This window comes from Corapipo altera, unplaced genomic scaffold (assembly GCF_003945725.1).
Source record: "Corapipo altera isolate COAL_440 unplaced genomic scaffold, ASM394572v1 58, whole genome shotgun sequence".
NCBI classification, from domain to species: Eukaryota; Metazoa; Chordata; class Aves; order Passeriformes; family Pipridae; genus Corapipo; species Corapipo altera.
The window spans coordinates 9,833,470-9,854,712 of NW_020884898.1; the positions used below are offsets into that span (position 1 = coordinate 9,833,470).

The window sequence follows — 21,243 nt, forward strand, 5'->3', positions numbered from 1 at the left end:
TCTTCCAGAGAGGCTTTCACAGACCTTCTCTGAAGTTAGATTACAGAATGAATCTGTGGAAAAATCTCAGAAGACAATTTTGCGCAAAAATAATCCAAGGAGATACAGTTCTCAGAATTATTTTCAAGTTCTTATGAAAAAATGCTTCTGTCACCAGAATGACTTTTTGTTCTAAGTTCCTTTTGCCCATCTCAGTGCCCCTAATCACAGTTCAGCGACACACTTAAAAAAAGAGACACAGTGGGGCTCTAATGTGATGCACCACTGGTTACTCTATTTCCTAAATTCCATGCATGTCAGTAATATATAATGTTGATTGCTTACATGTAAATCTGCTGATAGCCAGAGAGGGAAATAGAGTAAAAATCAGTCACAACCCTTAAGGAAACCACCCTACCTACTGAAGTCATTCAATAGGAGGAGTCATGAATTGCAGAAGCTTGACAACAGCTTTACTTTCTTCGCTTCATTAGTGTCATGCAGTTGTGTTAGAAATCAAGCGTGAGGAAACACTCAATTTGCCACTTGTCTGTGGATATTACATATTGCTTTTCTCCATTTCCACATGCTGAAACTGTGTTTCTTCATCTGTTTGATATACTGGGTGAAATCAGGTAAGAACCATTAGCTTATTTGCAATCTTGGCTTTAATCAAACATTAAAAAAAATGAATCTTCCTTGATTTAAATTGGCCGAAAGAATAAACCTTTCGAATTATGCCTAATGGAGCAGAAGATTAGTAAAGAAAATTCAATCACTTTGAAACTGAGAAGTAGGTTTTCATTTTAAAGTAAATAGAACAAAGCTAAAGCCTGATACTTTATCTCTGGCTGTACTTTGCCCAGTGACACAGTCAGGTATGTGCACTCTGTACAAAACAGAAACAGTCTTAATATACTAATGTGAGTTAATTGTTTGTTGTTGGTTTGATAGGTGAACAGGTTTTTAAGTTATGTGTTATGTTTTCAAATGGAAAAATTTAGTCACAAAAAAGAGATTTTCCCCTTTTCAACCACAGAAGATACTTAAATTGTTTACAAGAGTATGCGGGAATATTAAAATTATCTATTAACTTAAACTGCATGTGTAACAGCCCAGTGCCTGCATGGATGTTCTGATTGTACAGATACAGTGACTACTCCAACAAGTGTTCTCAAAGGGCACTTGGGTATTCCTTCCAGGAATAAGAGTTTGAAAAGCCTTCCCCAATGACTCCCCGCTAAACAATTTAAAGTACTAAATATGTAAATCTAGTACTTATCTAATTCCACAGTAAAGACACCATCCTTTCTTTTTTTTCTATTTACTTTTCAAATAACTTCTGTCATTTCTCCACCATAAGTAAATAAACTTCTTCCCTGTGACTTTTGCCAGCTAGTAAATAGGTTTTGTCAGTTAAAATAATTTCCTTGTGATAGATTTCTCACTCCTGTGAACCAGACTGTGTCTGGTTTATCTCACTGTCATTTCACTGGCTTCAGAAGAAGTAATTTTTATTTCTACCAACAAAGTGATAAAAAAATCAAAATATTTAAATGGATATAGAGCAATATTTTAGCATGAATCTTTTATACATTAGATACAAAGGGGTAAATTATAAGAATCAGTGATAAAACATTTATTTAAGGACAACACTAGGCAAAATTGAAAGAGTTTCATGTTTTACCTTTGAATCCAAGTAGCAAAACTCTAATCAAGTGATTGGTTTTTATTTTAGTTTTGTAGATGACATTAGAGTGACAGAATTTATATTTCAGTTTTATTATCATAAATAATTATATGAAAACCAGAGATAAAATGTGACACATTGTATTAACATATCATGTCCCACGTATGACATTTTACCAGGTTCTTGATTATTTTTTCCATGAAATACAAGGCCACTGCAGCTGAACAGCTCTCAGTTTCCAAACATCTTTTGGATAAGTTCCAGCAATGAAATTAATTGGCTTCCTGTATCACTAATTAGTTAATAACCTGTCCAGTAATTTCAGTAAAAGTTACCTAAATTTTTCAGTGTCTAAATGAGGAGAACAGTGATATTTATTTTGAAATATAAGTAATTGCACCTTTTCTCACACCTAATAACTGCACTTATTGTCATAAGGTGATAATAGGCATGAAACTTTTGTTTGGTTGATTTGAGGTAGGCAGTTTGAGGCTATTTTTAATACTCTGTAACTTCAGGTCTGCTCTGATTTTGTGATGTCCAGTCCAGAGGTGACCAGTCTAGTCATTGTAGATACATGGTTTGGCATTACAGGTGATTGGTCTAGTTCCCTAAATTAGTGTATTAGTGTCTTTAGTGTCTTTACTGCACTTTAAGTGCCATAATTCACATTGTTTAGCTTTGCTTAGATCTGAACTATAATACTGAACACATTTTTCAGATACCTTGTAAGCCACCTGCACTTGCCCTTCACGGTTTTATAGACTGGTGCAGGCTCACTGTCCTTCTCAAATGTGGTGGATTTTGTTCTGCCTGCTATGTGCTTACTGGGAAAAGGAGAAGAGCTGGGAAAAGGAGAAGAGCTAGAACTCGTGACTCAAACATTCTGAGAAATTCAGGTTACTTTTTAAATTATTTTTTAAGGAACTGAGTAGGTACTATTTCTCTTCTGACTTTTGCTTTTAAAAAGTTGACTTGTTTCAGGAGTATTTTAATGACAGAAGAATTGGGAAAGGTGCCATCAAGAATCGGACGGACAAAAGCTTTGTGTAAAGTAACGTAGCCCACTCGAAGCCAAGAGATTGGCCCAAATTTCTTTGGCCAAAAACCAGGTGACACCACAGTGAAGATGAAGAGGCCTTAGAGAAGAACTGTGACAGGAGTCAATGTTGTACCAAGACCTGAAGGTGGTTTATCCACACAATGTGACCTCAGCAGTCAAAGGATAATTTTTAAAGGGTCAATTTTTGTTGTTGATCACCAGAGAGGGGAAAAATTAAGTCTTTTTAGACTTTCTTGAAAATCTCCCTCTGCTTGTAGACTGATCTACAGCTTAAGCTTGTACAATCTAATTATCTGAGTACAGACAGAAATGCTAAATACTGCAGTTTGGCTTGTGCCATTATGTACACTGACCTTAGAGTCTTATTTTTTCAAACTTTGAACAAGATCCTTCGTTTCTCGTTTTCTTCTTTCTTGTTTCTTGGTAATGGTGCCCTTATAGTGATCCAAAAGTAGGAAAGGGTTCTGGTTCATTCCCATGTTGTCAGGCAGCTGTTTCTTATTGATAGGTCAAACAATTAAGGTCTAAAGGTTGGCAGCTCTGCCATTCTGACCCAAAGAGGAAGAAATAACCACACCAGTCTTCCTGTTTATACAACACACCCGTTGTGAAAAAATTCTGAGAACCTAAATTTGATGGTGAAGTAAATGATCTTATCAACACTGACTACTAATTTGTATCTACATGGAGAAAATACATTGTTCAGGAATAATTAGAATAATTTTGTATTTGAAGGGTTGAGAGGAGCATAGTGGTATCTGTAGAATCATTAGTTAAATTGTGGCTCCTTGTTGTCCAGTGCACTTTTTGTCACCTCATTCCAAATGTCCGGAGTGCAGAAAATGGAAGTTCTCCACTTTCAGCAGAAAAATATGAAAAGAGAAGTGAAAAGATGGTATTTCAGCTGTTCTCACTCACCAAATGACTATAACATTTCCATATTTTTCAGATGAGGAGAAAAAATGTCCTGAATTTACGGATCTTAATATAGGCAATGCTTTGTCTGGAACGGAACTCCGAGTGCAGCTACTCCTATACACCACGGACAATCCAGACTGTTCTGAGAGACTCATTGAGCACAATGTTACTGCATCTGAGTACCTTAATACAACCAAGAAAACTGTCTTTGTTATTCATGGCTTCAGACCGACCGGGTCTCCTCCAGCATGGCTAGGTGACATGAAGGAGCTTTTACTGTCTTCAGACGATATTAATCTCATTATAGTTGATTGGAATCGTGGTGCTACAACTGTGAATTACCTGACTGCAGTTGAAAACTGCAGAAAAGTTGCAGAAATACTGAAGAACTATGTTGACCAGATGCTGGTAAGGCAGACCGTTGCATCTATTCTGAATAAGTTTCAAGAGACTAGTTTAGGTGGGACTGTATATTTAAAGTATGTCTAAAAAGAAATCCAGAAAACAATATCAAATGGCATTTCTTTATAGAAATATTTACTGAATTTACATGCAGTTATTACTGCATATCTCTAACTTCATCTGAGTTCTTATTTCTCTTTCATTGAAGTGTGTCTGAGAGTGCATCTGATTTCTTTAGCCAGTTGGCAGTTTTAGGTCTTCTGGAAGAATTAATGCACCAGTGGGGAGGTGAAGGGAGAGAGAGCATTCAAATTTTACAAAGGCTTTGCACTAGTCTTATTGCTATTAATCTAATATAATTAAATTTCATTTAAATTAAAAAGAAAACATTAAGAGAGGTAGAAATATTAATTCCAAAATCATATAAACTTCTTGACTCTAGAGGGATTTCTGAAAACAATAGTTGATGCTAGTGGTCTTAACTGGGCTTTTGATTTTTTGCTTGATCAAATGAGTGAAACATTATCATCTTGTTTGTGCTGTTTATTACTTCCTTTCTTCCATTCTCACCACTTCTTTTCTCAGCCATTCTCAGAAATTTTCATTGCTGTGCAATAAGAAAAGATTCACATAGAATTTGAGTAAGAAAACCTAACATTTTAAGAAAGGCTGAGATGAAAGAAGAGAAAGCCTATCAGAATCTGTCCTCTGGGGCTAGATAGAGTGATAACAACTTGTAACTATGCCAGTAAATTTATTGATATGGAATTAAAAACAAAAAAAGGACTATAAGAACAGTATCCAATCCAGAGTTGGTTAAAAAGGTGTATTTTGCAAACTTCTTGATACAACTATTTGGTTAGTTGCTGGTTGTAGGTTTGCCTGCCAAAACAATGACAGCATGTGTGAGTTGTCATGACTTTCACACTTACAAGTGATTGGGAGGCCTTTCTTAATTCATTTTGTGACATATTAATATGTCAGATGCTGTGTGTCATCCCATCATTTTACAGGGATTCCAACAGGTCTGATGATACTGTTCCAGAATTCTTCAGTAGGTTTTGGTTTGTTTGTTGTTTTTTTTTAATACTGCCTGGTTTGTAGAACAGGCATTTTAAGGCTTCTCAGCATGTGTGTTTGGCACCATCATTCAGCAGTTGTGTGGCATAAGTATTTGTTAATGGTATTGTGTTTGTAATTTATGTTATTGGAAGGATAAAGTAGGGGAAGTTTGTTTACCTAGTTCATAGTTTTGGTTCATCTTTCTTAAATCTGATAAACGTCTTCCTCTTCCCTCCCCTGCTCCCCTTTTAACTACTGTGACATTTCAGGAGAAATGTGACTCAAGCTTCCTTTTTGCATTTTACTAGTTAAAGAATTTCACAATTACTACACTTTAACTAATACAGCATTGCATACTGAAAAGAACTTTGTAATTTCCTTTTTTTTTACTGTTAGAAAGTTAGAAATATAACTGAGAGTAGCGATAAAAAGTGAAAACTAAATCAGTCTACTGATTTCTGTTCAGTTAACTCTGTGTGTGATTGTGGCTTTGGTGTTTTTTTCCCATGATAGGTGCATGGAGCTTCTCTTGACTCTATTTATATGATTGGAGTTAGTCTTGGGGCTCATGTGGCTGGTTTTGTTGGCCAGAAGTATAATGGCAAACTTGGCAGAATTACAGGTAAATTTTTTTAATCCCAATACACATATTCTATTGTACCTTATATTGCCATAGCTGCAAATCACGTAGATGCTAGCACTGAAATACTGACAAATTAGAACTGACTATTTATCAACATACATGAGGAAAAACGTATCCCTGGTAGAAGTTCAGGAAATTGTGAAAGTCTGCCTTCGGGACACAAATTACAGATTAAATTACAGTCTCTCAAATGAAAATTGAGTGCTGCATCTAAATGCCACTTAAATGCTATGCTACCTGAGTTTCTGAATAGTTGTGTTCTGGTGGTGAGAGCAGTTATATTGTGCATTTCATTTTTATGAAGTGCATAATAGGTATGGTATTTTCTGGGGAAAATGACAGAATTAATTGTCCTGATTTGATTCCTCATGCTGTTGGCTTATACTAATCCGGATAAAATGGGAGATGAGCACAACTAATTAGGAAGACAGAGAAATTAAGATATGGGTTGATCAGTCTTGTCATAGGAACCTTTGCTTTGCTTAGCAAGTTGAAGAGAAGAATTGTGCTGGGTTTTATTTTCATTTTTATGCCAGGAAAATGAAGTAATTGATGAATAAGACTCAAATGTTAGCACTTTATATATCTGTACAAGAACAGAGGACAGGATTTATAATATTAGTGTTGTTTTCATTTAGGTCTTGATCCAGCGGGCCCTTCATTCACTCATGAGCCACCGGAGGGGAGACTGGATCGTACTGATGCACAGTTTGTTGATGTAATTCATTCAGATACTGATGGTAATGACACAGCCTGAACTTTCCTTTTTGAGCTTGAGGAAAGGCAGGAAAGCCAAAGAGAAGGGATAAGCTTTTTCAGTAACAGCCAAAAAGTGCTGCAGAAGTGTATTTTGTGTTATTGGTAACATTCCTTTGCTGTTCTAATGTGTGTGAACACAGAGGCTGTAAGCATGTGATTATCACTGAATTAATCACTTCTGAGACAGCCAGTCTCAGCTGTATCATGTTAGTACAATACAGAGCCACTGCTTAAAATTCTAAATCATTTTAACTGTAAGGTTAAAATGAAGAACACTGTAAAGTCTGCTTTATCCGTGCTTTAGTCTGGTTTAATTTTTTCCTCAAAACCATAAGTAAACCTTTCAAACGTACCACACTTGTTCCATTATTTGTGTAGTTTCATATCAGTTTCTTTAACAATATTAACAATTAAGCATTTTACTATACAAATTTATATGTGAAGCTGCAAAATACCAATTTTTGTAATGTTCTGATTTTGTGAATAAGGATAATGTATTGTAAAAAGGAAGGTAGGTCAGACTGAATTAAATTTTACTCATGGAATCTTGCTTACTTTTATAGGACACAGACAGATTTTTCTACTCTGATATACTGATTATATTAGTGTACTTCACAATCCAATGTGCAAAAAATAAAAAATCTTACTCTAATGAAAATTTCACTGTGAAAGAATTTTGGTTGCTGGAGAGAACATGAATTTCATAAATTTCTTTGTATAAATAATGTCTCAGCTATAGCTGCTTCTGTTCTTTCTCTTTTGTGGCAGTAGTAATCTTACACAAATTTGTATACATTTGTGTATAGTATTTTTACTTATGTATAATTTTTCTTAAAAAGAAAAGACTCCTCAGATTTAACTCATAATATGACTTTGATTTACAGAAATAAAGAATGGTATAATCACAAAAGTTTTCTTTAAGACCTCCATGTTATTTTGTAGTGAATGTTATGATAATTAATTGACTTCATAATTCTGTTTATGGTTTTCTGATTCATGATGTTCTTACTTTAGCACTAGGTTTCAAGAAACCTTTAGGAACCATTGATTTCTACGCAAATGGAGGAACAGATCAACCTGGTTGTCCAAAAACAGTTTTCGGTGGTAAGTAAAAATGTGTTTAATTAACGAGAAGCACTTGAGGTCAGATCAAAAAAGGTTAAATTGAATTGAATGTACACTGCACATATTGGAAATAGGGGAGCTGAGACCATTGTACTCTTTCTTTTCACCCCGACTCAGCAAATGAGAAATAACAAAGGCATTTTACTTTTTTTTTTTTAAATATGAATCTTCCTATAGGCATGCATATTCCACCATATCATTAATATTGGTATGGTGGAATTATGTTGTTATATTATATACACAATCTGCATGTAGTGATCATTATTTTTCTGTGGTTATATATGGCTAGGCATGGGTGAACATGTTTGTGTCCAAGTGGTTTGGTCTGGATCACTTCATATGACATGGAAGGCAAGGTTTCCAAGTCTTCACTCTGTCTTAGGTTCCTGCTGGTCGGCCGTGATGAACTACGCTTTGGACAGGTCCTTTAGGCTTTCGGATGGAAAGCATTTTAAGAAAAGATCCTTTGCTGCAGAATTTTGCTCATTTCAAGCTCCATAAATCTTAGGCAAGGTTGCTGCCCATCATTTTTGTTTACTCTTTTTGGATACGTTTGTTTCTCTATACGTTTCTTATCGCTAATCCACACAGTGCTGCTACCAATTAGACTGGCTGCAAAGGCACAGGACTTCCCCTTGTGTGTCTGTGAGCATGGGAGAATCCCTTAAGACTCAGCATCATCTTCATCTGTATAATTCTCATAGTTTGTTTTGTTAGGAGAGGAAGGAATTTATTACCCCAGACAACTAGAGAGAAGAATCCCTCAAGTGTTCCTCATGGTAATTTTTGTGCCAAAACTGCCCGCACTGAATGCAACAAGGCAAATTTTAACTCAGACTCATGCTTTATAACAAAAAAACTTTGTAAGTTGGATAGGATTTAGCAGACTATTTCTTACAAATGAAACCCTGTAGCTTTTTATCTGTGTCTGTAATATTCAAAATAGTCCCTAGTTTTTTCTTCTTGTGTGTGTGCATCCCCTCTATACACTTAGTGTTCAACTCACCGGGGAATAAAAAGCGGGGCTAATTAAGAATGACTTTGGGAAAGGGGATTGCTTAAGTAGGAGAGGTGAGTGGCAACAGCAGCAGTGGATACAGCAAGTTCTGGTGGGCTGAGTACCAGTCAGGCTGAGCAGGGAATTGCTGGAGTCAGAGAAACCCAAATAACAGCTAGGAGAGACCTTTCAGGAACTGGCCAGCTTCCAGCAGCTCTCACAAGCTGTGCTAGTGTTGGGACAAGGGGCAATGGTTTCAAACTGAAAGAGGAAAGGTTTAGATTAGATATTAGGAAGAAATTCTTCACTCAGAGGCTGGTAAAGCACTGGCACAGGTTGGCCAGAGAAGTCGCGGGTGCCCCATCCCTGGAAGTGTCCAAGGACAGGTTGGATGGGGCTCAGAGCAACCTAGACTAGTGGAAGGTGTCCCTGCCCAAGGCAGGGAGGTTGGAACAAGGTGATTTTTAAGGTCCCTTCCAACACAAACCGTTCTATGATTCTACTTTTACAACACTTTTTCTTCATTAATAAAAATGATTACATATTCTTTTCTTTTTTTTTTCTTTCCTAAAGGAATTCAGTATTTTAAGTGTGACCATCAAAGAGCTGTTTTCCTCTTCTTATCATCTTTGAAAAGAAAGTGCGACATAATAACATATCCTTGTGAGTCTTACTTGGATTACAAGAGAGGAAAATGTGTTGATTGTAATGCTTTCCAGCCGATGTCCTGTCCAGTACTGGGTAAGTGTTACAATATCTGCTCTGGGCTGGATGAGATTTTTTTGGAAATCCAGACTTGCTCTTCCTGGGGTTATTCCGATGATTTGTAGGATCATGTAGAGCCTGATCAAATCCAGAGCTGCCAACAGTTAAAGTAGTATAAAGTTCGTGGCTTTGTCTACTTTATAGTTATGTCTGTTAGGCACAAGTGCTGAATGTTCCAAATCTTTGATCATTATGCTTTCCAGACTGAAATGGGTTCAGAGTGTTTCCCCCTCTCTAAAGAGAGATTGCTTCTACTTAGTTCATCACTTTAGGCTTCCAAAATGTGTTATCATCCCTAGAGTACTTGTGGGTTTTATTTAGGAATAACAATGTTTATAGCAACCTTAGAGATCCTGTGACTCTTCTTTTGGAATCAAATTTTGATTTGGAAGGGGTTTTAGTTGTTTGGGGTTTTATTGCTCTTAGAGAGGATCTGGGAACAGTCTGACAAGATCTAGTCTACAATAGTGTGAGCATTTTCTCGTTGGCAGGGTTTTCTTAAGAATGAAATTTCAAAAATATTTAATTAGAAGTTAACTTTCAATTTGTACTTTGTCTTTTTTAACATCCTTACACTAGGATGCGCACCCTACCTTAGATCAGGTTCAAAGAAGAAACATAAATAGACCTATATATTATTTCATTATAAAACCCAACCAAAACAGGACCTAATAGTAGGGCAGAAAGACTCCAGGAGTTTCCCAGCATGGTTACCAGCCGTGCCTGATGCACTTACAGGGAATACCCAAGCTAGAGGTGGAGAAATATTTCACCAGTCAGCTGCCAAATTTGTGTTTGGTTGGTTTTTTTTTAACCACTGTAAAAAAACTACAGAGAAATGGCAGGCAGCTGAATCTGGGAACTGAGAGGAGAAACAGCAGCCTTCTATTGCAATCTTTCCTGCTTGCTGCCATGCAGTGGCAGCTCTGCAGCCTGGAACTAGCTCTCCTTGTCCAGTCGAGGTAGAGAAATCAAGAGGGAGAGAACACGATCATCCATTCTAGAAACAAGGACTGTTATCAAGCCCCAAACACAATAACTGTAGAATTGTGTAAAATCCTTTCTACATTAAATCCATAAGCTTAGGAGGTTTACAGACTATGTAACATTTTATGAAATAATATCTAAAGTTATAGACTAAATAATTTAAAAATATTTACTTTATGATTCAAAAGAGAAGGGAGAGCTGTTTTGTATCTGTTTTCTGCAAATATGTGGACTACTTTTTTTGGATTTGTTTTTATAATAGTGCTCTGTAAGCACTATTTTTTGGAATTAGTACTCTGGAATAATAGATAACTGTTACAAAATGACAATTTTGGTGATACTAATATATTAGAGGAATTAAATACTTGCATAATACATTCTGTTATACTCTGGCAATTTCCATATTTTCCAGGTCAATTTTCTTTCTCAGAGAATATATAAGAAAACTGAAGCCAAATTTTTCACTTTGAGTGATATTCTCTTGTGTAATTACATGTGTATCATGATTTTGCTAAATGTCTGAAATGAAATATTAAAACTTTGGATTTCAGGTTATCATGCTGATAGATGGAAAAAATGGTTGATAGCAAATAATTCACCAACAAAAGCTTATTTTGATACCTCGGACCAAGACCCATTCTGCAGTGAGTGACTGAATACACACATAAAAACTCTTTACAAAAAGTTATGCCTGTTATTTGTTAGGTGATATGCAGTGAAAGTGTGTTAGAAGTAGAATGTTAGTGTTAGCCTCTTCGTAAAATGGTGTAAAAAAAATGTTGCTGAAGGAAAAGAAATATTCTGGGGGTTGGGGTGATAGAAGAGAGAAAAGAGGGGGAGAAATATTATCAGACATAGAAGGAGGCACGTGGAACAGAATGAGAAATATTGTAATGACAGCATAAACATAAGGGAAAATCTGCAAAGTCAAGAAGTAAATTATTCTACTAAACCAGCCTGAAAAAAGAGAATATTAATTAATTAAATCCTAAGAATTACCTTAGATATTTGGTAACCTGAGGAAACAGAATAAACAAGAGATCTTAAAAAGAAGTGAAACAGTAAGCCTGAGCAGGACAAGCTTTTCATACAAGGTGAGGCTTGGTCTTCTAGGAGACACTGTTAAAAAGCAACATGCCAAAAAAAAAAAAAAAGAAGTTTTAATTGTGTGTACTGTGGGATCACAGTTACAGTATTTTTGATGGTTATGGAAGTATGGTAGGAGGCCAGGCCAGGTTTCTGAGGGCACAGTGGAGCAGGTCATCTTCTGCCCAGGTACCCAGTCTGTTTTCCTGAGGCTGTGGTCCTTCCAGAGTAGGGGGATATGAGGATGGAGTGTAAGAAAGTTCCTGAGATCCCTCTTCTCTTCCTCAGGCTTCCCCATGATTTTTTCTAGAATCCACACAGAGGTTTTGGCAGGTTGACTTCTCTGAGGGAAGGCTGCTTGGAGGATCTGTCCTGCCAAGCAAGGCATGGGAATGCCTTCAGCTTTTACCTGCTGATTAATCAGCTCACCCAACTAACTGCCCACTTTGCCCATACATAAAGCTTCTGCCAATGCTGTTCTTCCCCACTCCCTGACAATGTACCTCAGCTGTTTTCTGAATATGTCACTTTTGTGGGTAAAGTGAGAGTGCTGCTACACTGACAGCTCAAATATCCCCTCTTTGCCAAAACCTGAATGTGCTAGTTAGGGCTTAATTTTATAGTTTTCCCTTAGGCAGGACAAACTCTTCATGCTACTTTTAGTGACAGCTTTCTGATGCATATCCTGTCCATGCAAAAACAATACACTAATTATACAGAAATCTAAGAAGCCATTTGGTAGAAGCTAATTTCTGTTGATAGCTTTCTTATTCTCCTTTGAACTGGTAGCTTAAAAGTATTATCATCCAGTGGATACTTTTAACAGGGTGATAATAACTGTATTTGTTGAGGTCATTCTTTGGCTTTTATGGTTTTCTATTTCTTTTTGCAGTGTACAACTACTTACTGGACATTACTACCTGGAATAAAAGCATTAGGAGAGGTTTCATTAAAGTTAAAATAACAGACTATGCTGGAAACACAGTAGAATCAGAGATGAATAGGTATGTTGTGCTTTGTCTTTAAAACTATTTTCTCACTTTATAGGACTAATTTTCTGAGTTTCATAAACCTTTTAACTTGTTAACTTGTCAGTTGAAAAAGTGTCATGAAGTTGTTAACACCTGGCCATGGCACCTTTTCCTGACTACGGCTCAGTGTGAGAGGCAATGCCTCTAATACTGAAATGGTCCTTTCCCAGGTCCTTGCATGGAACTGTTTTGAATCCAGTTCTAGCTCTCCTTGTTCTGAATGCTCGAAGCTGATACATCTTGCAAGATTTCTGATCTAAATAATAATGCTTAGCAACAATGAATATTACTCAGCTAACAAAAAACTGACTAGAAATAATATTTTCTCTTTAGCGAAGCTTCAACATTTCAGCAATACAAGAGAGTCAAAATACTAACTGGATTTTACCAAGACATTGAAAAAATATCAAAAATTTCCTTGACCTTTTCTACGAAGACTTTAATAGGCCCAAAACACAAGCTTAGGATTCTCCAGATGACCCTGAAATCTCTTAATAATCCGGAAAGGTAAGTGTTTGTCATGTGTTAAAGTTGGGTATCCACTAAACTGCTTGGGATATATCCTCAGGAATGTGCATTTCCCTGTATTGATTGTTTTTTAACTGCATATTCTTAAGTGCATGAATGTTCTCCTCATCCTACTGATGATCAAATTTGTCCTGTGGAAGAGCTGCTCTGTACATTAACATTTAGTGCACAGCACCCCTGTACTTGAGATGTCCCACATGCTGCTCGTCACTGCAAGCTGCTGCTGCTATCTGCTCACAATGTGCTCTCAAGGACCAGCCTGACTCACACCTGCATGGTTAACTTCTTCTCCATAAGATAAATCCCATTAAGCACTTTTCTGATTTTACTCATGTGTCTGTACACAGCTTTTCACACTCAGGCACGAAATCGAACACTTCAGTTACTGAGTGACTGGAACAGGTTTTTTGGTCTTGTTGCTGAAGGTAAAGACCTTCTAAGACCAGAACACAGTCTACACCTGCTTACACTTTTAAAATTAAATAATCTGTTGGGTTTTTTTTGTAATTGAATTAATTATTTCTCGTTTAGAATACTTCATCAATTTTACCATATATTCATCTTTTAAACCTCCAGAGTCACTTGTACAGTACCACTACCAATTAAATTTTATATTTGCATCTTATGAAAATAGCGTATTACATGGAATAGGAGTAGCAAGCGTACTTTATTTGAGAGTTGTTAATTTGTTTCTTATGAATGGAAGATTCAAGAAAGTCAGAATTTAAAATAAAAACCTAAAAATGGTTATCAAATAAGCAATGAGTGAGAATAATATTACAATACAAGTAAGTCTTAAGTCATTATATTTTGTTAACTTGAGATATAACATTTAAGGCTTTTTGATGTGGTGTGTGATAATAATCTAGTAGGAATTGGGTATTGATATTTTGTAAAAATTATGAAACCTTGTTATATTAATCTATTTTATATTTATGGAGAAAGGAGAGGAGATGGATGGGAGAGCCTTAGGAAGAAACAAACCACTCAGTAATCAAAATAGTACTCCAGAATGTACATATACTTGACTTTATTAACTTGTTGAAGGTCATAAGTCTAAAGCTCTCAGTGAACTGGCATGATTTTATTTAAAAGCATTTGGTGATGAGAGATAGTCCAAATTCTAAATCACATTTCAATTTTACTTCTCAGCCTGATGGTGATAAATCAGAAGATATATTTCATGCAAGCCTGTCAGCATTTGGGACTTTTCAGATAATGATCTAGCAAATAAGAAAGGTTTTCAGTGAACAGCCCTCATTGGGTTTGAGTTTTCATTCCTGTTAGTCTGCCTCTTGTTAGTTTAAAAGTAAAATGCACTTGATATGCTTTAATACAGGATCCACTCAAGTCCTACACATGGAGCCTCATCAGACTGCAGTCATATCGACATGTTAGATACTTTTAGATAGCAATGAAAAATAGTGCATTGAATCAGAATGTGAAGGGAATTTAAATGCAGATGTTACAACACTATTGGTTGGCATAATTACACAATTGCTCATTGTAATTATAATTATCTGTATTTACCTTAGTTTCATATAATTACAACAATTACTTGAATACAGGATGATCAACTAGAAATTACATTGAAAATATTTAAATTATTCTAAAGAAAGTAATAGGTAAAAACCAGGGGACAAGTGCAGGGATAAAAGACAATAAGGATTTTCTGTCTCCCCGGATCTGGGTTAATAGCAAACTGTGGGAGTTTGGGGAATATCACTGACAATTGTCAATTTGTCTGCTAGGCTGACTATCCACTACCCACACAGATGGTGTGTGAATTTGGAAGTGCTAAAAGATACATATAATTTTCAGACTCTTCTGGATTCTGAGATAAATCATTTCTGCTCTCCCATGAAACCAGAAAACTTTGCTAACTTGGCCATGTCCAGATGTCAGCTGTACCAAAGAGCTTATGATCCTGTCAGTCAATTCAAACTCAATTGATGGGGAAGGTGAATGTCTCAAAGATGCTTAGCCCAGACACCTTTGGGTTTTTTAACAAAAACAAGAACAGTGATAATAAAAAAGACCTTATTAGTACGTCTTTTTAAGAAAAGAGTGTGTAATGCCCATGTGTTTTAGTAGACAGCAGAGAAGCCACATGGGGTGAGGGATTATGAAAGCCTCACCTAACAAAAACATTATTAGTGTTTTGCTCCTTGCTCAGAGCTGCTCTCCTATAAGGCATTCTTGCTACTCAATAACCACAAGCTGAGACAGATTGCACTTCAAATGACATACAATATGTTGGAAATCATATGCTTTTATTTCTATAATTCATCATTATGGTTTGTCTAGGTATTTTGTCCCCTGTGGCTAGATAAAAATAATACTATAAAAATAATATAATAGTAAACCATTAAATTCAAATCAAAATGAATTGTGGATGAAGGACTGGATGAAATTCTATTTCACTGCATGCTACATCCCAGGCTGAGGTTGGGTATTGTGTGGTATAACCACGTCTGTGAGTTCAGAGCAACAGAGAAGATAATTTTAAATAAAATAAGTATCATAGCTTCTTTGCCCTTAGAGATGCCATCAGAGTGTATAGCAATCACTTGCTTGTTCAAACCATCTCTCACAATTCATCTATAGCAGTGCATGAAGGGCAGAAATGTGACCTGCCTCTGCCCTAAAAGGCATCGCATCTATTCTGACCTCAAAAAGTAAGATTTTGTGTATCCTTGATTCCCTTTGTGACCTCTTTATATGTTTGTGTAGTATTATGCAGTTCTGAGTTTTCTAGGTGTTTAGAAGACAAATGACTCTCTTGCATTAAACTTTCTCACACATGCTGTCATTGCAAGGGAAAGAGAAAATATGATGTAGTTTTCTACTTTCCTCTGTGAAATGGAAGCAGAGACACTTTCCTACCTAGGGAACTTAAAATAAATTATTCAGGTCCAGAGTTAACAGGAATTGTGCAGATTTTGTGCCATGGTGCTAAAGAGTTATTCTGCATGCAGATTAATAGCTGTAATGGATGAAATGTTGCATATTCATACTTAAGACTAGCGTGATACACTTCTTACTCCTGCCGTTTTGCACCATCCAGCTGAGGTATGGTTGTTTTTCACAGTCTGGCAAAACTACTCTAGGGATGCATAAAATAGGACGTAAACTCAGACAAGAAGACACTTCTTGTTCTGAGTACCATCTCTGAGAGCTGGTAAATACTGGAGATTTAATAATTCAAATACAGGAATATTTTTCTGTTAATGTTAACTTTTTTTGTTGTGAATTTTTTTTTCTTTTTCTACTTTTGTAGGTTGCAGCTGTGCAGATACGATTTTGTACTGATGGAGAACACTGAACTGACCTTCAAACCTGTCCCTTGCTCTGAGAAGGGTACATGAAGAGAGAGCTACTGCTAACTTAATTTCTCTTACAGCAGTGACATTTTGATGCTTCCTCAGGATAAAGACTGCAATGAGAAAGAAAATGAGATAAGCTAGATTTATTTTCAGGTCTACCTGGTCATATGCATTACTTGCTTTAAGTGCCTTAGGCTGAAATTAATTGAGAAGTTCGGACATGTATGTGTTTGGGAAATTATTCAAATAAAGTAAATGTATCATGGTGGAGAACGTACAATGGTCTGTTCATCATTGTTTATTAGCAGTGAAGCAACTACTGAATTAAATATGAATTATCTGCATAATCCTGGCACATTATTTGTCTTACGTATATTTAATTATTTATCATTTGTAATGGCTTTTACATGGAGACATAATTATCTGTCTACTAAGTGAATTTAATATACTACACATGTGATCTATAGATCGAATACACAACAGTTTTGCTGTGCTGTGTTCATTGGATAAATGAATTCACATTTTCTCATTATATAATGTCTCAGTCTGAGAACTGCAACAATAATATTTGTGAGCACATATGTAAATTTGGTATTTAAATCAGTTTTCTTTATGCCCACTGTAGATGAATGTTATTGCAACATTCAGCTTTATGTTTTTTATGAAAGCTACAGACAGGGCAGAGTTGTTTGAGATATGAAGTAATTCTAAAGTCTGTTTTGAATAGAATAACTTAAAGGTGAAATAAATGTATTTTAATTCTGTTGCTGGTTGGGCCTCTTGGAATTAGAGGTGCTGCTCGGGTTGAGATTGATGACAGCTTTTCACCTATTGGGATGTGAACAGGACTAAACGCTACATAAAGATTTTCTCCTTCAGTTCAGAATAATGTTCTCCAGTCCCAAATTGCCTTTCCTAATGGAACTGACTTAAGAACAGAAAGGTGTGTTTTTCTTCTGTAAGGTTGTTGTTTTTAACACTGGTTTCTCATGTAAAGGAATGACATTATCCTTTTCCTTTCTTTCCTGTGGCCCTGCTGTCCCTGCTCTTGACAGCAACACTTGGTTGAACCTTTTAAACAATTTCATCTGAACGTCAATGGAAGGGGGTGTCCAAAACCTCTTGTAGTAGTTGGATTTTCCTTGATAACCAAGATCAAAACCAAGGAAGTATTCCATTCTATCCTTTTACGTAAACAGAGGTATAAATACGAGGAGAGGAGGTATTAAGGCTCTTTTCTCTTTTGGGGAGGTCTGGAGCCAGCAGGTTCCCTGTGGCCGGCTCTGCTCATGCGGGAGTGAGGCCTGGTCAGGGCTGTCGTTTCTCTTTCTGGGAAGCGATCTGGTGGTGTGGTGTGAGTCTGTCTTCTCGAGGGAAGTATTGAGATTTCATTTTGCTAGTTCTTTGTTTTGCTGGTTCCAGGGTTTTGATTGTGCATATCCATTTTGGTTTTGTCCCTTTTTGTCCCTTTCCCCTTCCCCTTCCCTTTTTTTTTTTTGGGGGGGGGAGCTGTTTGGGGTTCTCGTGTTTATATGTGCATAATATTTTAACTGTATAAAATTGTGATATATGTAAATACATATATATATATTTGTATAATTTGATTGGTTTTAGTTTCTTTCAGCTTCTGTAGTTTTTTTTTTTATTTTACCTAAAGGGGGAAGGAGGGAAAAAGCTTTCACTGGGTTTTGGAGACTTGGTGGGAAGCCAGCTCCAAACTTGATCACCTCTGAATTGCAAGTTTTATTGGAAGTCACCAGGTGGGTTATAAGGAAGCTGGAAGATAGTGTCCTAAGGAAGGGAAAGCAAGTTTTCAATGCAAGAGGAAGCTCCAGCATTCTGGTCAGCACAGGCAGAGCTCTGAACCAGCCACTGCATGTGCTTTTACTTGTCTGGACAGAACAACAAAGAACAGAATCATGGACAGACATGCTCATGGACTGACTTTCTTAAAAGAATATTTATTCTATAGAGATGGTAATTGTATTACAATAGGTTTTCTCAGGTGGTGTCTTACTCAGCCTTATCATTTATTGTATACATCTTTGTTCCTTTTCTCTGAGAGAGTCATTAAGAGATACAGAGGAAAAGATGTTTCTGTCTGCTTGGACGCATGTATACAAGGGGAGGGATGGTTTTTTATTTTATTTCTCCTGCCTTCCATTTTTTTTGAAACTGCTGTTACTCTGCTTGTTTCATTCTGCAAGTTTTTGTCAAGCCTTGCTCTTGTCAACTCTAGTTTTCCCTTAACAGGTCTCTGAGCCTCCTTTCTTTTATCATCTTGCCTCCTAATACCTATTTCTTATGTCCCTTTAAAAAAAGACAGAGACCTCAGACTAAATTTCAAGTGTCTGGAAGTAGAATCTTTCAATGTCTGGCACAGATGTTCATGCATAGAAATGTATCAGATGTGCTCTTAAGTTTCCTTTTAAGGTTGCTTTCTACAGATTCTCTAAAGTTTTATATTTTTATATGTTTTAAAAATGTATATTTTAATATTTTATATTCTTGGGGTTTTTTTCATTGATTTTATGTCCTGAAATAATGAAATACAGAAGTATGAATATGTTTTTTGACAATAATATTTTTATTTTGGTTGATATATTCAATTGCAAGATAATATATGGAAAAAAATTCATGAAATTGTATTAGCTCTAAATTGACAGCATAGAGGATAGATACACTGCTCTTTCCAGTAATGGAACTGAGTGCTTGCTTGTTACTGCAGCTATTATTGATGTGTCAAACAAGTGGGGTTTTTCCCCTATTTTGTGGATTGTTTACCCATACAAGCTTGATTTTCAACAGCTTACTCTATTTAAAGACAGACACAAATAAAAGTCTACCTCCTGAGGTTGGCATTTGCACTATAAACTATATCCTTTGCCATTTATTTGCTTCCAAGTTTGGGATGGAGCTCTGGTAACACTGCCCTTGGAAAGGAGAATTCGCACTAATATTTGCTTTTAGGCAATGGTTATATGTGGATTATTAATGTAATATAATAAAACACGACCCAGCAGCTCAGATGGCAAGCAGCCAAATCTTTAATTTAAACGAAAATGCCCCCTTTATATACCCTTGGGGGTACATGTGACCCTCCTGAGCAATGACAGTAGAACGTACACTGTCCATGTGTGTCAGTGTGCTGGCCAGGGACTCCAAGACCCAGGATTCATCCCCCTGCATCCCTGGGACACGCCCCCTGCAGTTGTAACTTATGTACACCAGGCTACTCAGCCCCTGCATCCTTTCTGTAACCATACTGGCAAAATGGTGCCCACAAAGCAGTCAGGATATACTGAATTGTGGGGTTGAGTATGAGACACAAGCAAGAAAATGTGCAGAACCGAGGACTGAAGATACCTTCCTAGAATTTTCTGTTGCAAATGGGAGGAAAATATGTGAGGTAAGGTGCTGTTGAAAAGTTACAGGGAGGCATACAGACGTGACTAAGTGTTGTTCAGTGGTGTGGTATGAAGGAAATAATAAATATTTTCCCACATTTGAAACATCCTATGAAAAAGGAAGGACAGGAATAGTGATTTTTTTGCCTTGATTTTTTGAGTAAAAAGGAAAGAAGCAGGGAGGTTGTAACGGAGGTTCCAATAAACAACGTGAGGCAGAAAGAAACTTTCCTTTTCTAATTTCCAATTTCAGTTGGTAATTTCCATTTCGTAAGAGGGACTGTTCCAGGCAGTGCATTTCCAGCGCATAATTGCACTTCTCAAGTGGCTAAGCACTTGGACTGCAGCCTTGTGTCTCCCAGCACCAACAAAATGGGCTGTAATTGTTTGGAAATGCAGTGCTTTCTATGGCTCAGTGCCACATGCTACTTTGTACTAATTGTGTCAGCTCCCTCAGACTCAGCAGAAGATGCCACAGTCAGGCAGAAAATTAAGTCAGTCAGAAAATGAAAATCTTCCAGGGAGTTCCCTGTTCTAAAGCAAGTGGTGATGGCAGTTCAGTGGATCAAACTTCTGCATCAGAGCTGAAGAGAGGCTGGACTCAGTGCAGTTCTCTTTGTTCATTTGCTGCCAGAGTACAAAATAACCACAAGCATTTTTTCACTGGGAAATTCAGAATGGGTTGAAAACCCAAATCAATTTCCTTTAAAAAAATCTTAAATGGAGAAATAGGTAATTTCAGACTAGTTGGAGTTGAAATTAAATATTTGCTTTATACAGCTGCCCCAATTGCCCCAATTTTCTCTTGTTTCAGTATTTGGCAATAGGCCCTGGCCTGCTGGGTGGCCTGGTGATGCCACTGGGCTTTGGTTTTCTCACCTGTAAAATGTAAAATTGTCCAGTCAGGAAACACTTCCCAATTTGTAATGATAAATTTTGTTAACGTTATTTTAAAAATTTGCTTGTATCTAGTTTGTTAAACAGTAAAGAATAATCTCAGTACACGTGAAAAAGGATATATCCCATGAGTAAATGTAGACTACCATTGTATTGTAGTAATACCAAAGGGATCTCATTAGTATTTACTTATAGTAATGAACTCTGAGTTGTTTCCATCAAATGCAACAAGCTTGAGAGATTTAATGCTGTATTTATATTTAGTGTTTTGTCACGGGGAGATTAAATTGTTAAGAAACAGGTTTATAAAACTCATATAAACTTGTTTTTCCTGTGTTTGTGTTAGATCTGATCAGTATTTGATAAATTCATCTTTTCTTTCAACTACTCCGTTTTGAATGACAATGACAGCAAGGATATGTCCAGAAACTCATTAAGCACTAGGAGTCACTGGAGCAAGCAGGAGCCTACTTAGATAAAAGACAACGTATATAATACAGGAGATGTTCACTCTCTTAATTCACAATAGGTTGAAATGGTCTAGATTAAAGATGTGTAGGACAAGACCATTTGCTAGT

The 21,243-nt window shown here is 36.6% G+C and overlaps 1 protein-coding gene across 1 annotated transcript; it reads left to right on the plus strand.

The window, feature by feature from the left end:
- The first annotated feature begins 411 nt into the window (after positions 1-411).
- LIPI (lipase I) lies at positions 412-17,063 on the plus strand. The gene is made up of 10 exons (XM_027648717.1): positions 412-614; positions 3,682-4,058; positions 5,628-5,736; positions 6,396-6,497; positions 7,531-7,620; positions 9,212-9,379; positions 10,942-11,034; positions 12,369-12,480; positions 12,841-13,014; positions 16,316-17,063. The coding sequence occupies exons 1-10, from the start codon at positions 566-568 to the stop codon at positions 16,401-16,403; spliced, it is 1,362 nt and encodes a 453-aa protein (XP_027504518.1). The 5' UTR covers positions 412-565; the 3' UTR covers positions 16,404-17,063.
- Positions 17,064-21,243: the final 4,180 nt, after the last annotated feature.